Source organism: Vespa crabro, chromosome 18, assembly GCF_910589235.1.
Source record: "Vespa crabro chromosome 18, iyVesCrab1.2, whole genome shotgun sequence".
NCBI classification, from domain to species: Eukaryota; Metazoa; Arthropoda; class Insecta; order Hymenoptera; family Vespidae; genus Vespa; species Vespa crabro.
In genome coordinates, this window is record NC_060972.1 from 2,792,399 (window position 1) to 2,806,078 (window position 13,680).

At 28.6% G+C, this 13,680-nt stretch overlaps 2 protein-coding genes across 3 annotated transcripts in view; both read right to left on the bottom strand.

Annotated features, from left to right (window-relative positions):
* LOC124430389 (sodium/potassium-transporting ATPase subunit beta-2-like) overlaps positions 1 to 5,866 on the bottom strand; it is a 10,383-nt gene extending 4,517 nt beyond the window's left edge. The window contains exons 1-4 of one of the 2 annotated variants that reach the window (XM_046976878.1): positions 5,644 to 5,866; positions 5,371 to 5,558; positions 469 to 609; positions 42 to 158 (exon numbers count right to left, since the gene is read on the bottom strand). In XM_046976878.1, coding sequence (XP_046832834.1) covers positions 42 to 158; positions 469 to 609; positions 5,371 to 5,521 — 409 coding nt within the window. In that variant the 5' untranslated portion in view covers positions 5,522 to 5,558; positions 5,644 to 5,866. Of the gene's footprint in view, positions 1 to 41; positions 159 to 468; positions 610 to 5,370 lie in introns of both variants that reach the window. The other variant, XM_046976877.1, reaches the window with a different exon arrangement.
* Positions 5,867 to 6,012: 146 nt separating this feature from the next.
* LOC124430386 (receptor-mediated endocytosis protein 6 homolog) lies at positions 6,013 to 13,593 on the bottom strand. The gene is made up of 15 exons (XM_046976868.1): positions 13,316 to 13,593; positions 12,506 to 12,639; positions 11,026 to 12,376; positions 10,732 to 10,913; positions 10,488 to 10,647; positions 10,237 to 10,410; positions 9,998 to 10,159; positions 9,555 to 9,902; positions 8,950 to 9,353; positions 8,376 to 8,850; positions 8,046 to 8,275; positions 7,654 to 7,910; positions 7,319 to 7,530; positions 6,839 to 7,224; positions 6,013 to 6,666 (listed from the first exon to the last, which is right to left on the bottom strand). The coding sequence occupies exons 2-15, from the start codon at positions 12,635 to 12,637 to the stop codon at positions 6,535 to 6,537; spliced, it is 4,605 nt and encodes a 1,534-aa protein (XP_046832824.1). The 5' UTR covers positions 12,638 to 12,639; positions 13,316 to 13,593; the 3' UTR covers positions 6,013 to 6,534.
* Positions 13,594 to 13,680: the final 87 nt, after the last annotated feature.

Consider the following 13,680-nt stretch of genomic DNA (forward strand, 5'->3'; position numbering starts at 1 on the left):
TATATTTTAAAAATATATTACAAGAGATATTAACGTCTGACCTTCTAAAAATTTATCCAAAAGTTTGGTCCATTTTTCCACTTCGCTTGCATTCGACGCTCTATACCAAATTAAAGATCTCTCATCTGGATTGTCCGAAATTGGCCGAAATCCAAGTCCTTTTAACGCGAATACACGTAAGTGACATTTAAAAATTATATAATAATATAATAATTTATTTTCAATATATTACATAATAATTATTTAATTTTATTTATAATATCTACCTTCATATATCTCCAATATAAATAACTTTTGATTAGCATAAAGGGAAAGTAAATAGAAAGTAGATAACGTTAAAGTTCTGTATTATTGACTTACACGTATAAGCGAATAAAATATACAGGGTGGTTTCTTTTTTTTTTTTTTTCTTCAAACTGTATAGGATCATTTAAACAACACTATATAATTGAAATATATATATATTACCTGGATTGGTCCCAATGATACTACTCTCTAATATCCATTTAGGTTTATCGTTGCTTAGAGTCGACAAAAGGCCCTTCATACAAATTGCAAAGAGCAAGGCCAAAACCGAGAAGAAACAGCTATAAAATACTGCAGTCCAAGCTGAAAGATAAATAACGAAAATACATGTTTGTATAAATTTAATAAATGGTTCAATTAATTTGTAGTTATGAAATAGGAGGAAAACAGAAATAAAAAAAAAAAAAAAAAAAAAAGAAAAAAAAAAAGAAAAAAAAGAAAAGAAAATAAATAACATTGATATTTTTTTTCCGTTGATTCTACGGTAATTATATATTTGCGTCATTGATTTTAATCATCACGATTGAGAAAATGTTCAACCTTCCGTCTCGATCGAACACGGAAATTATTTAAAGCACAGGCAGTCCGCCAAAATCTGTTTCTAAATATAATTTTCTTGCTTCGATGTTAACTCTCGAGTTCTGCTTCTATCGTCTTAATCTTTTCGAACGTATGAAGAACAAAAATTTAATAACGATATCTATGTGTAGTATTAACGAAAAAAAAAAAAATATATATATATATATATAAAATCTCGTTTAATAGTTATTATAATAAATAGTTAAAACTTTGATATCATACTATCCTTAAAAAAAAAAAAAAAAAATAAGAAAAAAAAACAATAAAAAAAAAAGAGAAATAAAAAGAAATAAAGAAATACATTAATATAGGTTGAGCCAAAAATTCCCAATAGTTTTACAATCTGAAAATAGAATTAGCCTCGAGGTAAGTCCCGAAAAAAAAAAAAAAAAAAAGAAAAATATTAATTGAATGATTTTTAAAATCATTCAAAAACTTTTCATCCGTCCTTTATATTACATCATGAAATATCAAATTACTTAATAAATTATTATTTCAAATTATTATTGCAAATTATTAATCCAAATTGATCAAAAATTTTTTTAATAAATTGAAATATACAAGTACCAGTGATTTTACGTGACCTTGAGCGATTTACAAAATAAATAAATAAATAAATAAATAGATAAATGAAAACGACAAAAATTTTTAATTCGACATTATTTAATTCTGTTCACAAAAAAAAAAGAGAAAAGAAAAAAAAACCAAAAAAAAAAAAAGGAAAAAGAAATAAAGAAAAAAAAAACGATATTGTAAACAAAACTGAATACATTTTATATCCGCCTTTTTCCCTAGTAAAGAAATATTTCCCAATACATTTATATAATGAATACATTTAGTTCCAAAATAGAATCAAAGTAGGACGATGGCCTTAACACGTTAAAGTATGTTTCAGAGTTAATACGAAACGTAAACATGAGAAAGAAGTTATACGCTGCAAACATATTTAAACTTCTACTCGAATGGAAAGGTTATTGATTAAATTTTTTTTTTGTTGATTTTTTTTATTTTTTTTCCTTGTAATTTCCATGAAATAAAAACGAATATAAGGAAAATGCAAGAACGTAATATGGCTAACAAACAAGTTCGATTTTTAAATTGACGTGTTTTTTTTTTCTTTTTTTTTCTTTTTTTTTTTTTTTTTATGCAGATACGAACACGAGGAAAATCTATCTTGGCGTGAGAAAAGGGAATATTGCTAATAATAAGTTTGCGCGTCATTTTGAATTTGACATTGTGTCTCGACTATATTATTTTTATTATTATTGTACTAATACTGTCAATGAAATGATTAATTTGTCGTATAGAATATCATATGCGAATGTAAGTACATTCCCACGGTTAATATTTTTAATAACGTAATACATGATACTTTTTACTGCACCATTTATGATATCTATCTATATATATATATATATGTATATATATATATATATTTATGCATCATGATTAGGTTACTTGTTACACTGTGTAAGTTAATACTTTTCGTTAATCGAACGGAAACGATACGCGGAAAGTGATAACTCGAACAAATATGAATTTGTCTGAATGTGCGTCACGTGTTAAGATATTTTAACACTCAACCATGAAATTTGTTCCTTCTTAGAACGTCGAATGTTAATGGACAGCGATGTTGTCTCTATCATAACAGTTTTATCAATACAATGACACGAAATGTGTATTTGAAAGAAACTATCGTATTACAAATAAATTACATAAATATTTGAATATTCAAAGTTAAGATCCCATGGCATTTTTTAATACATTTATCACATCATTATATAATATATTATATGTATGTATGTGTACGTGCGTGTACTTTGTACATAAGTAATTATTTTTCCTTTTTTGTTTGTAAATAAAAATAAATCACTCATCATTTTTCGTACTTATGAGAAATGTTAATATTGTAAACGTAAAAATTAATTCTATTACTAAAAAAATTTTGTCTTTATTTACGTACACGAATTATCATCGAATTTATTTAATTAAAGATTAGATTTTTATTAAAGAATCCTTTGAATTTAAATTTGTAAATACGTATTTCGTCTTTATTCAGATTAGAAAACGTAGAAAACGTAGAAAGAAAAAATAAAAAAATAAAAAAAAAAAAAAGGCATCCAACACTGGTATATTTATCTCGATGAACTTGATAGCTCTTCGAACGAACATCAAAGCAGAAAAATTTTCTAATTCAAATTTTAATTCTAATTCAAATTTATTATCAATGAGTTCTTTATAATAACGTGTATTCCTCGTTGTTTAATCATTCGTTTTTAATTTCCAAACATAAACTAACCTCGTTCCAATAATTCCAACATAAACTGATCTCGTTCCAATTCGATTTATTCGACAAAAAGAAAAAAAAAAGAAAGAAAAAAAAAGAAAAAAAAAATATCCGATAAATGTTCTCGAGATACGATTAATCTATAAGAATCGAATTAAGCATCACTTAATAAATCTCAATTCGAATTAAGCATTATTCAATAAACCTCAATTCGATTTATTTATGGAAAAAAAAAAGAAGAAGAATAATTCGTTAAATATTTTCGAGATTCGATCAATCGATAAAAATCGAATTCGTCGATTAGAAGATCGATAAATTATTTATTGCTGTGAAATAATAAATAAATAAATAAATAAATTCGCACTTTTAATTGTTCGAATAATTTAATGTCATTATAAAGAATATTATATTTAAAATGGCATTTTCGTCAAAAGCAATTATTATCCGTACGTCTTTATTATACGTCTTTCGCGTTAATAGTCTGATAGAACGTGATAACACGGAAACGAATAAAATGATAGTTGATTATCTTAACCGTCACGTGAGACAATGGAATGCTTACATTCTGAACACTGTTACTCGCGTATTAAAACTAAGATCGGTATAGATTTGCTCTTGTCTATCGAATAAACAACGAGACTTCAAATGAAGATATGTTATATCATACAATAATTCAATTTTCAATGATTATTATATACTACAAGAACTTATATTTGACATTTCTGTGATTAGAAAATAATTGAAAAAAAAAAAAGAAAAGAAATAGAAAGGTTAACGAATTAATTAGAAAAAAATTTTTTGCTTTTTTTTTGTTTTTTCAATTTTGTATTTACCATAAAAAAAAAAAAGAAAAAAAACAAAACACTCAAAACACATAATAAATGTACGATTATCAGACATTGGAAATTATTTTATAATCATGAGCAATATTGACAATCGAATTGAATATTTTTAAAACTTTTCTGCCGTGCTGTTGTGTATGTGTTAAAATATATAAATTTAGAAAAGAAAAGGAAAGGGAAGGAAGAAAAGAAAAAAAAAAAAAGGAAAAGAAAAGAAAAAGAAATTGTCTTATTAAATTTTATTCCGAGAAAAATGTCAACGATAATACGTTTTGAAAATTAATTTTCATGCGATAACGTTTGAAACATTAATTTTCATCAAAATAGAGAAAAAAGAATTTTCAATTTTTAGAAAAAATTTTTTCTAAATATTGTTTCTATAAATAAATATTATTTAACTAGTATATCGTTTGCTAAATAGTAACGTAAGTAATAGTAAGTAATAGTTGTCGTCGACCGTCGTCGTTGTCGAAAATTAGCATAATGAAATATTCATATGCATTTTGAAGGACAATAATGAATAGAGAAAAAATCGACACAATATGAGGAAGAAGAAGTATCTAAAGTTGTACAAACTATGATAATGCGGTTACGGTTACATATTCGAGTAACAGACACGCGTGTGTGCAAGACACGTGCCTTTCCCGTGAATAAAGGAAGTAAATTAGAAGAAGCGAAGGAGAACAACTACTTGGGTAGTTTCAAGTAATGAGAGTAATTTAATGAGGATTCCTTTTTGTCGACGAACGAGATTTGTCGTCTGACAATGACAAACCTAGTCACATTATATTTATATATTTATATATATATATATTTTTTTTCAATTATAATTACGTCCTTCGTCGCTTATTTTTTATTTTTTAAACTTCACGTACGTGATCGTGTCCATTAATTTTTCTTTTTTTTTTTTTTTCCTTAGAATTATAATTAAATGAATTTTTTTAAATATAAAAAAGAAATATTTACGAACCTTCAACCTCATCTCTCTCTCTGTCTCTCTCTCTTGATCTTCATATAACGATCAATCGATTCGATCGATTTGATAGTTTCGATAATCGAAAGTATATGAATAATGTTATTCTTAAAAAGTGTATACGTTCAGTTATTTTGAAATGAGATATTAGATATTTGAAATATTTTTATTTTATCGTCATTACTTTTTATTGAATTAAAAAAAAAAAATTCAAATGATTGTGTTATTCCCGTAGAGAGAGAAAGAGAAAGAGAGAGAGATAGAAAAAGAGAGAGAGATATATAAAAAGAGAGAGAGAGAGGGAGAGAGAGAGAGAGAGAGAAAGAGAGAGAAAGAAAAAAAGGAAAACGAAGGATAAAAAGAAAATGAAAGTACGAACTTACCCCACTTTTTAGGTGGATGGCCACAATAGGTGCCATTAACAGGATTGTAAATGCCATCACGTATAACCTCCCATCGTGTTTTGTTTTCGGGCACACGCATGTAATCGAACTCGTAAGTACCATTCCGCACTTGCTTGCCCGGTGTACTCATCTTGTATCAATATCGACAATATGTTCTTTCGATGACGCTTATGTTAGTCGGAGCAACAGATAACAATCGTTTATTGTCCAAATGCAAAGAGAATGTCGATAATATGAGATAAAAATTAATACCGAAGAACAATACCTCCGTAGAATCAAGGAAAAATTTTTAATTTTGGTCACTGACGAGACAGAGATCCTACTCGGTGGCCGGCCGAACGGCAACTGAAAGCCAACGCGCGATCGACGATAACGAATAGAATTTATCGCGCAACCCTACTGCGCAGCCTGATTATACCGTATATGTACTTACTTTGAAGTGGTCCGAAACTACGCTTTCAAATACATTTTTGTTCTTTTTTTTTTTTTTCTTCTTCTCCTTCTCCTTTCTTTTTAGTTTTTCTTTCTTTTATTTTATTTTTATTTTTTTTTTTAAATTTATTTACGTTTCCATCTAATAAAAATGTGAAGGTTTCATAAGATACGAATGAATCGGAATAATTGATAAGACTTTTGAATATTACATTTGTCAAGTATTTTGTAAATTAACATAAGCGAAGTAATCAACGAAATACAATATTATTGTTCTATAGATATTGAAATGTTTATGAAACCATTTTTTTTTGTTTCTTTTTTCTTTTTTTTTTTCTTTTTTTTTTTTCTTTTTTTATTTACACACGAGCTCTCGCATTTTTTTTTTCTCACTACTTAATACTTAAGTGAAGTGAAAAGAAGTATAATTTTATGTTATTACATTAATTATAAAAGTACTTGGAATTGGATATAATCTACTATTACATTTCAATCGAAAAGCAAGAATCAATGCTATTTGGTAATTATTTAGCGTAAAATGTAGGGGAAATATAACTCTTATCATTGTGTTTAGCTTTACACGGTAAAATCACGACAATTATGAAATTATTCGGGTAATAATTATATTACAACGCTGCTACAGCTTTAAATTAATCTCTGTGCAACCCATTTGTTATTATGCTATATTATAATAATCTCTTGCAAATAAAATTAATCCATAGTTTTAATAAACTCAATCGCCGAACAAAATTGAGTCCACCAGTATTGTTCTTCTCCTTCTAATCGATTCCCGTAAAAACTATCTACGTATTGAATAGTTGATAATAAAGATGGTGGATTAGCCTGAAAATAATTATTTTATTTTCGGTTTAATTCTTCTTATACTATCGCGTAAAAAAAAAAAAAAAAATATATATATATATATATATATATATATATATATATATATATATATATATAAAAGGAAAAAGAAAAAGAAAAAAAAATTAATAAAATACACCCATCGTTTACTTACCTTTATGATAACATAAACGAATACAGGAATTAAATCATCAGCAGCAGGTATACCTCTTTCAGAAGCCATAGATAACAAGTTCATTATTGTTGTAGCGCAACGAAATACGCACTGCAATTTATCTCTAGGTGTTTTATATGCAGAAATAACAGCTAATTCAGCTTGGGCCCATGGCCAAGGACATTCGTAATGATACACCTTTGGAATGCGTAAATCCTTGTGATTAGGCGTTATAACTTTAGCAAGCTTTTTAATATGATCATAAAGAAGCTGATCTCTATATACATCTCCATCTCCATTTGGATAAAGAGCATTATGATACACCCGAGCCATGACAGTTCTTTCTACAACGACTCTGGCTAACTTCAATTGAGACTCGCTTGCAGCTAAAGAAGTTATATACACGCCAATTATGATACACAATTGCAAAAGATTATATGTAATAAAATGATATAATATCGTTAATTGATTTATTAATACCTTGCCAGATTGGATCATTATCCATTTCAACATGAATTTTATTCAAGAAGTTATCAACTAGATCTTGCTTTTCATCGGCCAATGTAAGCTTCTTGAATTCATCGCAAAAACGTAGAAACAATGTTTCTCTTTTTTCCAAAAACACTCTTACAAAAACGGATACGAGATGATTATTAACAGCATCGCGATCGCATTTCACTCGAACATGTAACCTTTAAAAAAAATTATAATATATAAAATATATTTTTTTTTAGACATTAATTATAACAATGATATTAATAACAACTTTTTTTGTATATATATATATATATATATTTATGTATATGCATTTCTACCTGTCCAAATGGGCTAACGTTGATAATAAACCCTGTCGACATCTAATCAAATATGCAATATAAGACGATCGTCTTTGATAATCTTCTCTCAAAGATTTGAATAATTTCCTGCAACCATCGTCATTAAATAATCTAACACATCTTAAAGTTTCATGTAAATGAGCTATCAATGCTCTATCCTGTAAGTTAATAGCTTCGGCCAATTGAAGTTGAAGGAAAGAAACCAATTCGTTTTCCTTTTGTGACCAACTGCTTCTCTGTTGAGATATTATTAACATTAAAAAGAAAAAGAAAAAAAAAAAAAAAAAGAAAAAAGGAAAAAAAAACAAAAACAAAAACGAATATATTCTAATTAACTCTATTAAAAGTTTAAACTAAATAATAAAGCTTACCTCGGATGCAAAGCTCCATGGAATGTATTGAAGATCAGCAGTACTGAGCACCATGCGTAATTTTCGTTTTGCATCAATGAAAGCAAAAGAGAGTTCTACATTATTTGGATCTATTGAAAGTCTTTCATCTTCTGCTTCCTTCGTACGTGATTGATTACTTTCAATAGAAGCAGTATCACTAGCTGTACTAGGCTTTCTTCTATATTTTGCCAAAATATCATCCGAACTATCTGTATATATGTATATATACATATAATTTCATTATAATTTTTAGTTATAAAAAATATTTAGATGATAATTATATCATCGATTAATATGATTGAAACATACCAACGATATTTCCAGCTGACGTTACATCTTCCGACATGATTCTACGTAATCTGTGTTTTCCTATATCAATACCATCGCCACCGGACTCTCTATCGTAACATCTCAATTCATCAGTTCCTCGAATAACTTTTCCCCGACGATTTCTAAGTGACATCTTTAATTTACCAAAGAAACCACGCTTGTTTTTCTGATCATCGTCTAAAAGCTCTTTATCGCCACGTTCAGCTGTCTTATCAAAGCTTATACTTTTTGGAATAGCTCCTGTAGATGCTGTTGGTTTATGGAAATTAGAAGCAACACTATCAGTCACATCGCAAGTACCATTAATTATCGGCAGTGACAATGGTAATTCAGATGATGATGATGCATTATTCTTCGCTCGAGTTTCTGATCCAGAACTACTGCTAGATGTTAAACTCGTTGTACTTAATCGTACAACCACATCATCAACACCAGTCAATGAACTTTCTGATTCCTGCAAAACGTAGTAATATTTTATATATATATATATAATATTATATATATATATATATATAAAATAAGAATAAAGAATGAAATAAAGAAAGATACTAACTTCTCCTTTGGTGTCACCATTATGCAATTTTTCATTGGATAGCGTAGGAGCAGAAATATGATTAGCCAGTAATAATGCAGGTGTAACAGCAGCAGCACCAATATGATTATGTACTGCTTGATCAACAAGATTTGGATCATTATCAATTTGCAATTTGTCTATTAATTGAACGAGACTGTCTTCGTGGAATGGTTTGCCATAATCCGTGCTGTTTATGGTATTAGCATTTTTATCAACATATTCCATTGTGCTTCTTCTATAATCAGATTTAGTTCCACCACGACCAGTTACGTTAGAAGACGAAGATGAATCAGGAATTGGCGCGACGAGTTGAATAGCAGAATCTTCTTGGATTGCAGGTATTGGATGATAAGCTATTCCAGAAGGATCATCTGTTCCTAAAGCTTAAATTAATATTATTTAATAATATAACGATGTACAAGTATGATTATTAATAATCTCTTTATATTCAAAATATTTTGTTTTCATATTTTTATATATGAAATATAAATCTTATTACGATTAAATATCGATGATCATATTTGTAGAAAATAAATAATTATATATTTAATCCTAATTCCTTAAGTATATTTTTTTATACTTACGCGGTATAGCAGATGGTAATGATTCTACACCGGCTTCTGCTTCACCACGGCATTCAACTTCTATTTCAGATCTAGTTGTATCATCGGATCTAGCAACGCTAGCTGTATCATCCATATCCACTTCGGTAAGTCTTTCTGAATCACTAGCTAGTACATCCGTACTCCATGCTTCAGATGCAGTCTCACTAATATCCAACATTGCCTGAGCATTTTCTGAAGGTAAAGCTGGCGGAATTTGTTCAGAAGAAGGAGGATAAATAATTCTTTCTTGTTGTTCTACTATTTCACTATCCGATGCCAATACATCAGTGGACCATGTGTCAGAAACCATAGAAACTGTTTCATCTCCTATAAAATAAAAAAAAAAAAATATATATATATATATATATTTACTTAAAATTTTAATTCTTCTAAAAAAAAACTGATCTTCATCAACGACATACCTTCGATAAGTTTTTTAATTTCAAATTTACAGAATTTATCATCTATTTCTGAACGACTTTGTTTAGTTGGAATACTTGGTGGTGGCAAATCCAACTGTCTTACTTCACCTGCAATACGTCCGTCATCACCTTCTGTGATTTGAGATGATGGAGTATCGCGACCTAAAAATATATATTCATATATAATTTGACTTATATAAAAATAAATAAATTTAATTCATTAATAGAAATTTACAAACCAGAAATATTGGGTGTTCCTCTTCCTGACACATTGGCTGATACCATGTCTGATAAATTATCATTTTGATCTTCTGTTTCTAACTCTAATGAGGATGCAACACTATGATTGGAGGCAGCTTCTGAAACAGCTTCTAGATTATCTGATGTATTACCAATAGAACCTTCAAATAACACTGCAAAAGAGAAAAATAAAAGTATTAAATATTTTTTTTTCTTGTTTTTAATAAACTTATACATTTTATAATTTTACCTTCATCATGAGCTAAAGAAAACCTTGTTCTTTTTTCTTGTGTTTCTAAACGTTCAGCACTATTTGAATCCCTTCTACCGTGACCATTTACCATATCATCAGCAAGATTTAATGTAACAGAACTATTTTCTGCATTATTTTGGAGTTCCATGCACAAAACCTTTTGAACAATTTTTTTATTATAGAAACAAAAATGTTATCTTTGGAAAAAAAAAAAAAAAAAATAAATAATATAGACACGTACTTTCTGCTCACTAAGCAAGCCAACAGATTCTCCAATTGTTGGGCCAAATGGAATAACTAACACATCTTGTGAATTTTTATCTGAAGATTCATCTTCGGGCGTTGAAGTACCATTTGTTTCATCTTGCATATCTGCTATTACATTAGAGGGCGATGAGGACATCTTTGTAACTCGATCTTTTCCTTAAGATAAAATAAAATATTAACGATCATGAAAATTTCTACAGTTAAAAGAATTATTATTTCTATGTACCAAAAAAAAAAAAAAAAAAAAAAAAAGGAAAAAAAAATATACCTTTCCCTAAGAAACCACTTTTTTTATTGGGCGTTTCCAAATAGATATTATTAGAAACTTTACTATTACTATTCAGTAATCCTAACGGCAGTTGTGAAAGCATATCCGTTAATTGCTTTTTATCAAATGTACTCATGTGTGAAATGCCATCCATATTGCTATCATTCGCTAATGTATGTAAAAATGTAGTCAGAGTATTCAATTCATTCTCTGTAAATAATGCAGCAGAACGACACAGGCCTTGAAGTTTATTATTATCAACTATAGTAGGTTCATCTTCCAAATCTTCTGTTGCACCTTCTAACATTACATCGATTATGGAAGATACAGAATCTTTTTCAAATCTTCTATACAAATCAAATGCTTTTGTATCAATAGTTTGATATTTCATAAGTGAAAGTATTTGCAAAATTTGACCAACTTGCATTAAATTAAATCTTGCTACATAACTTATCGGTGCATCTGTAATACCATATGGTTCTGGATTAACTATTGCTGGACATATAAAATATGTAAATACAAGATCTGTGCACATAGCATGTACTTCTTTTGGCTCCACATTTCCATTTTTACTGAGAAGTCCAGCCATTTGTCTAACAAGCCAATAAATACTGATTGGAAAACAATGCATATTTTCTCTAATACTGATAATAAACCTCTGTGTAATACGATATAAAGAATTGACTGTCCATAATCTATATCGTTGTAATTTAGCCTGATATTCGGGAGTACCTTCCTTTCCAAATTTCTTTAATCTTTCTGTAGGCGGAAATCTGATAGGTACTTTATCTGGATCGATATCCAAAAATATTTCATCTTCCATAAGCAACTGTATAATAGGGGTATGTAATGCAGCAGTTAAAAAAAACTTTGCAGAGAAAAGGCTTTCATGAAAGAACGAATAAAACCTAGAAAATGCACATGTGCCATGTCTAAGAAGTCTTCGTGGATTATCTGAAGGAATTATTTGTAAAAGCATTAACTGTCTTAAAAGTTTAAGAACTAAAATTTTATCCTCTGGTAACAAACAGCTGCCATATAATCCAGCAGCCAAAGATTGTACAAGCCCTTGAATTGCATCTGGAACAATTCTATCACCGACAACTAAACAAGATGCAAGTAATTTAGGTGATTTCCGTAGAGCACCAAGAAATTCGCCATAAGATAAGCATGTTTGATAATTTAAATGTTTGTATGCATCTATAAAATTGGAATTTTCAAGTGTATTTGCCTTGTAGCAGCAAGAAGCCGGCGTACAATCGGGCCTTGCAACTATCAAGCGATTTAAATTAACTCTCTGTTGTGCCGTAACCCATGCTTGCTGAGCTAGGTCCGAGGACATATATAAAACCTGAAAAGATCACACATTTTGGCTACATGATATTATTACGTAATAAATAATAAAAGAAAAAAAATTGTATTATATTTAAAAAAAAAAAAAAAAAGAAAAAAAATAATAATCATTCATTTTATTTCATACCTTTTCATTCAGTGTTTGTAAATTTTGTTGTTCTGAGTTAACAAACAAACGCTCTTGTCGCAAATGACCAGCTAAGTCAATCATGTCCCATTGCAATGTCCCAAGGGACTCTACGCTGTTTGCTGATGACATAACTAAATATAGAAAATAATAATAAGAATTAATAATATAAATATATAATTAAATCATATAAACAGATATAAATATTAAAAATCATATCTTTTATATATAGTCATTTTAATAAATTATATTATTACTTTTGTTAAGAATATTGAAAAATAAAAAATATTCATATTAATAAATTAAACATTAAGATTTTTATGAAATATTCTCAAATCTATATTTCTATTGTACATAGAAATATTTATTGTAAGAAAAAAAAATATATATCCTTACTAAATTTGATTTGTTAGAAACGGTTATTAAAGAGTATAAATGTATCTATCTTAGTCCTTGAATTAAGGAATTGTCAGGTGACATCAGAAATCATGATGTTTCTCATTAAAACAAGAACAAAGGGAATAGTTCTTAAATGAATGAAAAAAAAGAAAAAAAAAAGAAGAAGATACAATTGTTCAATAGTCTTTAAAAGATATATAAATATTAATTATATAAGTATAATATGAATATAAGTCAGGAGATAAATAACATTCAACAACTATAACGTTCCATACTCGAAGAAGCAATTGACGAATAATAATACGTCGTATATAGTTTCTACAACGTCATATTACGAATAGCTGTTGAGAACTAGGGAAAATAATGTCGTTTACTTGAAAAATAACATTAGAATAATTTGTAATCACTTACCACAGGCACACGTGTAATTGACAACAGCAGGAAAAATGTCTGTTATCGTTTATAGTTCGAAGTAACACACCCAACAATATGCATTTTCTATTTCAGGTTAGAATTTTCCGATAACTATAATACTCAATTTCTTTACGACTTTCTCGATTTTTAGCCAATGACAAAAACAGTCTATTTTCTAACCAATCGCAACGCAGTGCAAGAGAGAGAGAGGAAATCACTTAGTTCGTAGTACTTTGGTAGAAAGAGAGTGCAGTTTATACAGATGCACCGGATGTCGATCCACCGCCAACAACCGTCGGAAGTCGAATGAGTTTTGATCGAATCGAGTGCGACTCAAGGAGGATGCACCAGGATGCACCTTT